The sequence below is a fragment of the Pleurodeles waltl genome, chromosome 1_1 (assembly GCF_031143425.1).
Source record: "Pleurodeles waltl isolate 20211129_DDA chromosome 1_1, aPleWal1.hap1.20221129, whole genome shotgun sequence".
Classification (NCBI taxonomy): domain Eukaryota; kingdom Metazoa; phylum Chordata; class Amphibia; order Caudata; family Salamandridae; genus Pleurodeles; species Pleurodeles waltl.
Genome location: NC_090436.1, coordinates 382,451,410 through 382,463,410, shown reverse-complemented (window position 1 = coordinate 382,463,410; position 12,001 = coordinate 382,451,410). Strand labels below are relative to the sequence as shown.

Genomic DNA, 12,001 nt, shown 5'->3' with positions numbered 1-12,001 from the left:
TCTGGTAAACACTCCAGGTGGTTGAAGGCTTTTTTCCCCTCCAGACTGCACGTGGTGACGTGGGCCAAACTAATTAAGCACTGTTATAAGGGGATTTGGACTCCAGGAGTTGTAATGAATGTGTGGTTTCATATGGGACATCCACCATGGTACATATTATTGCAATGCTTGTATCTATCCCAACGGCACCCTGTATCATAGGTTGTGACTGGATGCGAGGGGTGGGCGGCATGTTTCAGCTGGTTCTCTGTTCATTTTTAGGTTGAGCGTGTAAGCACTTTGACCTTTTATAAGTATGGTGGGCTTTTAACCACGCCCACCTTACGTCCATCACTTTCATTAGTTCCTGGGCCTGCCTTTAAAAAAAAAAAAAAAAATCACTTGATGTAATTGGTAAATGCTTTAAGTTTGTCCCGTTCTGGGGTTGTTTGGTTACTGCTTTGGACACTGACCCGGTTACAGGGATAATTGCATGACTGCCAATATACTTCAGTGTGTACAAACTACTTTATTGTTTGTTTGCACTTCGTGCCTGCATGAGGATCACAGCGTGAATTCAATCAGCAGTATCATTTTTGTCTTATATGCACTCTGATCTGATTAGTACAGGATCTCTGGGGCAGGCATATTAACCCCGTATGTTACCTTTTGACGATTCAAAGCTTCCATTAGACAAAAGTAAGTTCTTGTGGCTGCCATGGCAGTCACAGCACTCAGAGCACGAACTCGAGTTGCGGTATCATTTTTACATTATATGCACTCTGATCTGCTTAGTACACATTCTTTGCAACAGGCATATTCACTCTGTGCACTACCTTAAGATGACTTCAAGCTTCCACTAGACAAAAGTACCTTCTCTCTCCAAAAAGAATATAAATCGCCAGAATTATTTTCACATTACATGCACTTTCTGATTTGCATAGTACTCGTTCTTTGCAGCAGGCACAGTAACCCTGTGCGCTACCTTTTGATGACTCCCAAGCGTCCACAAGACAAAGGTACATTTTCTTGGCTGCCATGGCGCTCATAGCGCAAACTCGACCAGCATTATCGTTTTTACATTATATGGACTCTGATCTGCTCAGTACACCTTCTTTGCAGCAGGCACATTAACCCCATGTGCTACCTTCTGATGACTCAAAGCTTCCACTAAACAAAAGCACGTTCTCTCTCCAGAAAGAACGTAAACCTCCAGAGTTATTTTTACATTTTTATATTACATGCACTTTGTGATTTGCCTAACACACTTTCTGTGTAGCCGGCACATTAAACCTCTGCGTTACCCTACAATGAGGACAAGTTTCACTAGACAAAAGTAAGTTGTCTCTCCAGAATAAACATTACCCCTCTGCGCTACCTTAGGAGTCTAAACTTCCACTAGACAAAAGTATGTTCTCTCTTCAAAAAGAACATTGCCAGAGTTATTTTTACATTGTATGCACTCTGATCTGCTTAGTTCACGTTCTTTGCAGCACACATTAATTCTGGGACTTGTAGTTTTATAATGAGATACAAGCTGGAAACCAGCCCTTGGAGTAGTATTCATAGAGTTGTCCAGCTCCCTAATTCAATGTGTGATTCGGTTATTTAATTTATGTTTCAGCTTTGCATTCTGGGACTTGCAGTTTCATTTTGATAACGTGATACAAGCTGCGAATACAAATGCAGAAACCTAAAAAGATGAACTACACATGTTTGAGTCTGTGAGACTTGAGCTGTGTGTGTATTTATTAAAGTAACCTTGAGGAGAGCTTACAGTTGATTATGTTGACCAATTGTCAGTATTTTATAACTAATATTTCAATCCAAGACTGACTGTGGATCAGTAATATCATGTGAGGTGGCTCAAGCGTGTGAAAAGTCACGGGCATTTTGTTCAACTCCCCAGACTACAGTAAAGGGACAGTGATCCAGTAAGAACACATTCTTGGAGTACAATCATTTATTCATTGCCCCGCAGGCAAAAGCACCTGTACCAACTGCCAAGTAAATAAGTTTTGCACCTGGGAGTAGTTTGTGTTTTAAGGGCCTGGTTTCAAAAAAATATTCCAGTACGCCTGCTAGCCCTTTTGTTATATGCAGGGCCACTGGGAGTATGTGGCAGAAAGGACCAAAATATGCAACAGGGTTGACCAATTAATTTGTCAAACAAATCCAGTTATGCTTTTAAAATGCCAATGGCTCCAACACACGTAATAGCGAGACCTATTGCATTGTAAATGCTCGTTTTCTTTATGTGTGTTTTTTGTAGACTACTGTAGCACTGTAAAATCCCCAAATAAAGGTGTATATGACTAGTTCATAAAATGGTGGTCTTATAAATAATTGATTGTGGGACTTTAATGCAAAAAAAACAAAAAAACACACACACACCACCACAAAAATCCTGCCTAAGGAAAAAACTGAAGAGCAAGAAAGCGAGCCCACCTAATTACACCCTCCTTCCCTAGCCGGACATGACACCGTGCACCTAGGTTCAGTGGCTGAGTTCTTGTGCTGGCCGTGGCTAGGTTGCTTAGCCAGGTGGCCACTGAAAAAAAATACTATCCTCCAGGCAGTGAGGAAACACTAAGGGGCTGTCTCCTTTAATGTCCCCATGCTGGTGACTGGCCATCCACTTTCACTCTCCCATGAGGCATGCTGAACAGCAGCAGCAGCAGAAAGATGAAGCGGAGCAGCCAGGAATGCTGAAAGGCAGCAGCAGTCCTCCTGTAGGTTAGGAGACATAATACCATTATGCTTGCCCACCTTAAAGTGATGTTGTTCCAGCCTGAACCAGACATGCCACCAGAGTGACCATCATAAGGTCAGACACACACTCAAGTACGGACAAAAGCATCTGACAAATTAATGCTACAATGGTGAGACTCAAGAGGATCCCCATGAAATACTGCAACCCGGCTCCTTAGTACAAGATCACTAACAAGGGGCAGGACCCGTGCAGCAGAAGCAAATCAAAAATCGAATTACATACACTCCCCTTTAAGACATTTGTAAATTAGCTCCAAACATACTGAAACCTTTCCGCAATGAATCACGCTTATAACTATGGGGGCTGAAAGTGGACAAGTTGGAAAGAAGGTCCAAAGCAGGCACGGCTTTTCCCTCTTATATGAGAAACACGGACTGATGGAAAGCTCACACAACCTACAAGAGAGGCAGTAGTCATGGCGGCATTATTGAGAGCTGACAAGGATAAACCACTAGGTCAGTCAGGCTTCCCTTTCTTCCAAAGAAATGTAGATAATACAATTCTATCAAAAGTTATTGATAACTCACTTACTACTTGACTGAATGGATGGTCTTGTAACACCAATGCACATGTATTCCACGTACAATTTACCTACCTTATTTTCTGTGTTTATCAACTGAAGCAATAGCTCATTTGATTCACTAGAAATGCTATTCTCGAGTCATTTGTTACAAAGGGTCGACGTGGGGAAGTATATAATTAGCCTCATAAGGATGCTATATGCAATAGCAAGAGTTAGGGTTAATGGTTTACTAGCGCAACCATTTGAGATTCGCAGGGGAGACAAGGCCTGTGTCCAGTTTCCCACTGCAGTTTGAGATTGTTATGGAACCACTGGTTTTCTGGCTCTGGAAATACCACACACATAGGGACAACAATTTCTTGGAAGATAGTTTTTAATTTCGATCAATTTAGAGTGCATGCTGCTCTTCATTAAACGCCATGAGCATCATTTAAATACGATCATTAGAGAATTAATTAAATTTAGCAGCTGTCCTGGATTTAAAATTAACCTGGGAGAAGTCAGATATTTCCAGATATGCCCAGCACAGGTAAAGGAAAAAAACTTCCACTACAATGGTTTGGGGAAGCAATTACATATTTTAGTATTCAAACAATGAAGACTGCATTGTAGAACCGATTGATAATTATGTGCGGTTGACTGAAAGGTTGAGTACCCAAGCAGATAAGTGGATTACACTACCACTATCCCTAGCTGGCAGACTTACATTTATTAAAATAATACGCATCCCAAAATGCTTATATCTATTTGTCAAAATCCTGATATCATTAGTCAAAACTATTTTTCCAATCTGCGATCCATCCGGTCTCAGTTCATTAGGTCAGACAAATAGACATATATGCAACGTGAAATTATGCAGCTTCCCTTTGAGGGATGTGGGTTAGTGGTTCCAGCTCTGGAGCTTTATAAAAGTGGCACAGACCCAATTTGTGGTGTGCGGATACCATTTTTCACCTAGATCACTGCATATTATAGTAAAGAAGGAAGAAATATCTTAAGGCTCGCTACAAACAGTTTTAGCCGCCGGGCCAAAAAAAAATAAAAAAATCCAGGCCACTGACTGTTGACAGTTGCATCTACAAGCTGGGCTTGGCGCAAGATGGAGAGATTTATGGGTCACACACAGCCATACTTGACGATTACTTCCCCTACCTCCCCCAAAGGAGAGGCCCATGCTTGCTCCAATTATACAAAAATGTGTTGTGGATTCACTGACCAGGGTGGATATAAAGTGACGGGGACAGTTACACTGTGGTGGTGAACTCCTGAATCAGATGATTACAAAAAGAGGGTTCAGATATAAAGAAATCTGATGTTCTATATTTATTTCTACGGTCCACTCAAGGCAGCATACCACTCATTTCATACAGAACCCCCATGCCTTATGCTTGTGTTATACAAGTGCGGGATGCTAGGCGATGGTTGTTGCGATTATATGGTGCAATCAAAAGTCCAGGACAAACATGGTCATTAGGCCCATTGCGTCTTGGGGAATAGATATTAATGATGTATTTAGCGGCTACTGCTGCATCTAAACTACATTAATCTACAAGAATTACAGACAAAGCTTGCTGCATTTATGACTTGGACACAGCATTTACTGTGCATTGGCTGTCCTACACAACTTTGATTCTTTGAAAAGCCCTTAATTTAGTAAATATCAACAAACAAGTACTGATTTCATTCATGTAGCCTGGAATTGCCCACATTTACAAGAGTACTGTAATGAAAAACAACCTTTTTGGTCTAAAATGATTAAACTAGGACATTCCGGTTTTGCCATCAATTGCATGGCTAACTTTTTGTGTGGATGCCCAAAACAGTCAGGAAATTTGTGTCACTGGCTCTTCTACTTGAGAGGCGAGGAGCAGCTATGGCATGGAAGAGAGGCACCATGCCTCCTCTGGAGCGGGACTGCCTAAAGCAGTGGTTCCCAACCTTTTGATTTCTGTGGACCCCCACCTTAACATTAGTGGAACCCAGGGACCCCCACTGAATCATCATTGGAATCTGGGGACCCCCGCCTGAGTCATTACTGGAAGCTGGGGAAACTAATTTGTCAATATTTTTTTTTTTTTCTAGGCTCTCAATGACCCCCTGAGAAGGCTTTGCGGACCCCCAGGGGTCCCCAGACCACAGGTTGGTAACCACTGGCCTAAAGGAATCGTTTCTAGGATATCAGCAGGCAGAAGCATGTACAACCCTAACGTCGTACCCCAAGCATATTTGGAGTCCCAGGAGGATGAGCACAGACCATAAGACAATGTTCAATGCAGATCACCAACGGAGGTAGAAATAGATTGTAATCACGATTGTAATTAACACGACCACCTGCTAAACAACTTCTCCCTATTGCACTGCAGAATAAGTCAATAGATAAAAGTACGTACATGTTCATAAGTCATTTGACTGGTATAATCTGAGGTACCGCTACATTTAACACCATACAGGCTATAACAGGAAAAGTGGCTACTGGGCGACACCACCGTTGACATGGTTACTTAGTTATGGATGTGCAGTTATAAAAACATAAATTATAAAGGGATTTACAAGGGGAGTCCGATGGCTTCCATGTTAATTGTTTTTGTATCTGGTGTGTTCTAAGGCTGCACATGTTTACTGTGCAAATATTTAGTTTACAGGGATTCCAGCAACACTGCAGTTTGCAGGGCCTAAAGATTTGAAAGAGTTCATAGGAAGCCCACAATGCAACTGATGAGAATTAAATGTGAGGCCAGATCCTGCCACCAGACAAAAGATGTCACAGCAGGCATGTGGATCACTGAAAAAGATTGGAATTCTGAACCAACAAGCAAGTGAATTAGATCTGAGGAGGAAGGGCTGTTGGCGCACCTGCGAAAAGAAAACGTTAAAAGAAAAACAAGGATCAACTACTATAGTAAGGACACAACATGGAGTGTGAGAAACTGGGTTTTTGATTGAGAGGGTGAAAACCCTTCTCGAACCACAACCACAACCACAACCTTGGTCAAGGTGAGCTTCAAAAGGTAACTAAATTAACCTGCTCTTAACCCTCTGGTAGCTGGGCAGAAAAGCAGGCAAGCTTGACTTAAAGAGACTGTGTTAAGTATCTATGCAGCACACAAACTGTAATAAAGTGAAAACATAGCACAAGAGCTATCCAACACCAATTTAAAAATAAAAATACATTTAATAAAATGAGACCAGAATGACAAAAATCCAATCAGTGGTACTGGAGATATGCAATTTTAAAAGTGTAATAAAAAATAGTGCCAAGAAGCAGAAAGTACTAACTGTGGGTATCTGATCACTCTAGACTGGGACAAAGTCAAAAGTTCTGGCCAACTGCAATGCAGTGCAGCTGGATACAAGGACCAGGATAGTCCTGCTGAAAATGTTGCTTTCTAAAATTCTGGGGAACAACATTCAAAATGGACTGGTGCCAGCCAGGGGTCTGAAACCTGGAGAGGCATCTCTTGGGGATCAGGAACTCAGTCCAACAGAGACCAGAAAGGCTCAAGCAGGGCCATTTGAGGTAGATTAGCTGAGGTGTTGAAGGGAGGCCTCTGGAGCTGCTTGTGTCCCTGTAGCTCAGAAAAGGAGGTCAACCAACTGACCCCTGAAATCACTCTGATATCCCTGGGATCAATCAGCAGGGCAGGCCTCTGAGGTACAATGCAAGCCTTAAACAGCAGGTAGTGTTTCTGCTGGGGGGGGGGGGGAGGGGTTAGTCCTCCACAAGTACTGAAGTGAATCAATGAGTGGCTCAGATGGTCCAATATTTATACCTACTGCCAAAAGTATTGGAAACTATTAGTCCAACCCCACAGCAGGTCCTGTAAAGTTTCTTCCTCCACCCTTCTTCCCCTGCCCAAGTTCCAATCACCCTTCCCTAAGGGTAGCTTAGGGCCTACTTTAGGTTTTTTGGCTTCCAAGTATTAAAAGGAAAGTTTAGGCCTGGTAAAAGGTTTATTTTGCTAGGTCAAATGGACAGTTCAACTGTTCAAAACTGCCCTCCCCCCTGTAATGGCAGGCCTCAGCCATGTTTTAGAAGGCTACTTTTGGAGGGTGGCACAATGAATGCTGCTCCCCATTAGTATAAAATAATTTACATACCCTGAGTATCTGTGGTACCATATATGAAGGACTTACAAGTAAATCAAATGTGCCAATCAGGTGTAAACCAATTGTGATCTGTTTTAAGGGGAGAGTGCTAGCACTTTAGTGTTGGTTAGCGGTAGAAAAATGCATAGAGTCCTAACAGCCAACAGAAAAGGATTCAGAAAACAGGAGGGGTGAAGGCAAAATGTTTGGGGGTGACCCTGCAGAGAGGGCCAGGTCCAATAGAGAATAACTAGTAACTGGGTGGTGTATAAAACTGTGGTGAGCAGCAAGGGCTCATCAGGGTGCAAAGGAGCACAACACACTCACAAAGTGCTGGGCTCAGAGGGACCAACTTCCAGGAAATCACCAAATTACAGGGAGAACTTAGGTCGGAGAGCCCAGTAAGAAAGCGATACTTAGCTGCAGCAACAAGAGGCATGGATCCTGCCCACCACCCCTCATTTGTCCCAGCGAAGAAGGGAAGCCAGCAGCACACCGAGTGAGAGATAACCTAGAATGAGCATGGCTCTAGAGGCTCGTCACCTAATGGTACAAGTAGATTAAATGACTTCAAAGCATTTGAAAGTACTGCTGATAGATAAGATCTCAGCAAATGTACAAAGATAGTCTGCTAAGTTAAAGCAAAATCAGCACCACACAAGGACACTCACCAACCAGTCCCTACAGAAGACCTCCGGAAACAGGAAGTAACTTCAATGAACAGTACTCAAACTGTTAAAAGTAGCTGGATACTAATAGCCAACATAGCTTCATGTCCTTCCCCATATTAGAAAGCATCAGTTAGAGGCACTATTAGCGGTAATAATGTTTTTCTTTCAATACTGACGTTGTCTCGAGTGAACAATTTTCTTCTGGTATTTCAATAATTAAGCCTGGTTTGATGCCAAGTACCGCACCCAACACATTTCACTCGTCTGGACAGGTAAGCAAGCTTTATCCAGGGTGATACATTGGCACGGAAAAAAACACACAAGGAAAGAAAAGAGATGTTCCAGTCATATATCGTCCTGCAAATGCCAGTGACTAAATTATAAACCCCACACCAGTGACTATCAGGCTACTGGTAATTGCTCCACGCTACAAGAAATGATCACTGTCATACTTTGCAAAGATGTAGCACATGCGGTGAGAGGTTCGTTAACTCAAGCACTAAACTTAAATATTTTTATTTGTGATGTAATATACATTTATTATGGATGGTGTGAATGTGCCTGGTGCCGCCCAGGCGGCATGCATAATTTCATCGATTCATTTTTACATTTTGCGTGGAGGATGTGATAATTGTGCACAGGAATACATTAGAAACTGTAATCGTGTTTCAGTTGATGTCTCCTAAAAGGTGACCTATGTAGACACATTGTGGACAGTGGCACCAAGACAGTACTTCAGTGACAGTAGCTTTTTTTTTTTTTTTAAATATATACAAGTACAAATTATTTATGCAAAATGCATTTACGATTTTTAAATTCACAGAATCTGGATAAGTTAAAATTCATCACAAGGTGCACTTAGGAACATTAAGGCAAATGATAAGCAGAATGTCAGGGAGGGGTGGCGATTAACAAACATTTGCATGGAAGAGCCCCAATGTGACGTCAAAGTAACTTGCAGACATCAGTGGAGTAACTGTTTCTCTCATGGTAAGAGAAAGTAAACAGCAAATTTAGTGTGGGATTATGGAAAGAATGTTCACAGGAAAAAAATATTTACTCAATCGAGAAAACAGAAGCAAAACGTAAATCTGTAAATGTAAGTTTGATATACTTAGGCGAACTGTACACTGGAAAAAAATAACTACCGCAGTACGGACACTGGGAACTCCTATAAATCTAAAATCGCCCTGTACTTCAAGAAGAACCCGCTGGAATTGTGAATCCCTCAAAATGGACAAATATAGTTCAAACCTAAAATAAAGCCCACTTGTAGACTTTCTACTTTTTAGATGGCGGTTTCTAAATTGGCCTGCAGGGTGGAAGGAAAGAGGTACTAGATAGACATGAATGTTTCACTCACCAGTCATCAAGTTTAAGGATGCCCTTTGATTATTATTATTATTTCTATTAAAACTACCAAGTTACTTTGAACACAGTTATATAGTGGATATGGGCAGTGATATGCCAGTTACTGCACGATCACGTTTTGAACTAGGTCACGGTTTCGAGGCCATATTAATGGCAATACATCATTATGCAAATCTCTAACAGCATTTACTGTTAACAAAGAGAACTGGGCAATTGAACAGCTCTATATGTTGAACATAAAACCACAAAACAATGCAAGATGCCTATATATCTCGTACATTTTGTAAAATATTTTTTACAAGATTTCTGCTGACGAAACCTAAGAAGGTTCTCTGGTTTCATGAGCTGGTTTAAAAAAACAGACTAAGTTGTTATGACCGTCGTGGGAGAAGGGGTGTCGACTGTATTGTGTTACTGTACCAGGTTGGGAGCTTTGATGACTTGGGGGTAAATCTCACTAAAAAGAAAACGAGAGGAAATTGGATTTCAGATAAACTTCTAATGTAAATCGTGTAATGTGTTTTGCATTTTAACCCTTTACTCAAATGCAGACTAAAAAGGGAATGTAAAAACAACAAGTGATGGACGGAATGTAACATTTTCAATGTTTCCGAGACAAATATGAAAAGCAAGAAAACAATGCTGGTTTTAAAGACTGTAAAGGTTAGACTTGATCACATGGACTGTCTTTTCTTAGGAATTAAGGATATCCTCTACAATTAGGACAATGTGGCTGGCCTTTGTCGTGACATTTAAAGACTTTTCGGCACCTCCTAATCGAGTGCCTAGGTTCTGGGGGCTGAAGAGTGAGCATGGAACGGTCCCCGAGTTTGCCACAGAAGCAAACAAAAGTACAAGCATACAGGAGGGACAAGGCGAGTGATCGTGCAACACGCTTTGTAAAAGCAACTCGACTACATTGGAGTGAATGACAGAGACGTCCCGAGGCTCCGAAAGGATCAATTATAATCCCGGTAGACAGCTTCCCAGTTGAAAGACAACAACACAGCGCGCCGGTTTTAGCTGGGAATTCTTGTTTTTTTCGCGGTGTTACATGATTTTACAACAGTAGCACATATTGCTCCAAGCTCGACTCCGAAGCAGAAGTCCGTGGCTGAAAGAGTGCGACAAAGCTGTGGAGTCGAATTCAGTGGCCCTCGTTGGTAGCAGCTGCTCTGTAACGGATGCATTCTACAAAACAATATGCACGCATTCCTAGGTGGCATAGCGCTGCATGATGTGGCGCCGCTTCAAGGCACACACGATCTACAAAGTGGCCGACATAACCCTGGCTTAGAGAGTTCAAAAGGGGGGGGGGGGCGGGGGGGGGGGGGTTCTTGTGGTACTTCCACGACCTTTATTTAGACGGGCACTGTAACCCTAAGCCTTGCTTTCACCTTCCAAACACAGCAGGCGCCTGAGTGCGGATGCAGGTTGCCTCCTGGAATATTCATGCAGATCTATAGGTGCTGCACCTGCAGCGCAGTCCTCGTGCAGGGCTGTGCGACCACGGCGCGCGCAGACGAGACAACCAACTTTTCAGTCGCGTCTAGGCTACCCACATCCAGGCACCATCGCCCAAAGAGACATTACAAACGAGATTTATATCGCACAGCGGACTCCCAGCCGTCCACGCGGGTTGTTTACAAACACTGCAGCACGGGCTTCCCTTACCTGCCCCACGCAGCACGGCACAGACATGCCGCCGCTGTACAGCACCGCCCGGCTCCACTAAAGGGGCTGCGGTCCGCCGGCGGAGCCTCCCCACACTGCAGCCCCGAGCTCCGCGGGCGATCCCGGCTGCCACCACGGCGGGCAGTCTCTTGGCACTCCAAGCGCTGGCTCCTCGCGGACTCACGGCAAGAGACCGGGCTCCCCGTCGGCTGTTGACCTCAGTAGAGTCTCTCGGCGGTAGGACCGTGGGGTAGTCTCCGGACAGCTCGGTGCAGGGGTCGCGGGAGGCCCCCGGTGCTCGGCGGCGTGCCCGCACAGCGCCTGCCCTCTGCTCCACGCTCCTGGCCCCGCCCCTCGCACGGGATCCCCTCCGGCAGCAAGACAGACAAACACTCGCGGCTGGTGCGCGAGACGCCCAGGCAGGGTCTGGCGCTTCACTTCCGCTGTCGTCAGTTGGTTCGGGGGATTTAACGCTTTCCGGTGGTGTTTCCCAGAGGACCTCCTCCCAGCTCAGTGCGTCACGTCAGGTCCCTGGTAGGTGAGGAGCTCGTCCTCCTACACAGCGTGTTCCCTTACCTGCAGGGCCCTTAGGGGGCTTCGGTAGGTCTAGTTACCGTGCACCTGCGGGATACCTGGCTGCATTACTAGAGCGCACAGAAGCATCTTTAGACGGCATTCTGCAGCTTCACGGAGCCAGCGGAACAATCACATTTTTCTTTCCTAAGATGGCCAGTTTCTCGTAGCGCCAAGTTTAAAAGGAAGGTAGAGGAGAAGCCTTTTGAAATAAGCTGGTGAAACTAATGGAATCACAATAAAGCGGCACAAGCAGTTGCGGGCAGGGCTTCTATAGGTTGGGAACGACCGCACCTGTTCTTCTCAGCTGGGCTACTGCGTGAAAGTACCCTGAGTTTGAAGTTTCCATGT

General features: G+C 43.9%; 1 protein-coding gene across 1 annotated transcript in view; it reads right to left on the bottom strand.

The window, feature by feature from the left end:
* The window catches only part of SERINC5 (serine incorporator 5), a 262,324-nt gene extending 250,819 nt beyond the window's left edge, over positions 1 to 11,505 (bottom strand). The window contains exon 1 of the mRNA XM_069223153.1: positions 11,078 to 11,505. Within this exon, the coding sequence (XP_069079254.1) occupies positions 11,078 to 11,104 (27 nt within the window). The 5' untranslated portion in view covers positions 11,105 to 11,505. The remainder of the gene's footprint in view (positions 1 to 11,077) is intronic.
* Between the last annotated feature and the right edge of the window lie 496 nt (positions 11,506 to 12,001).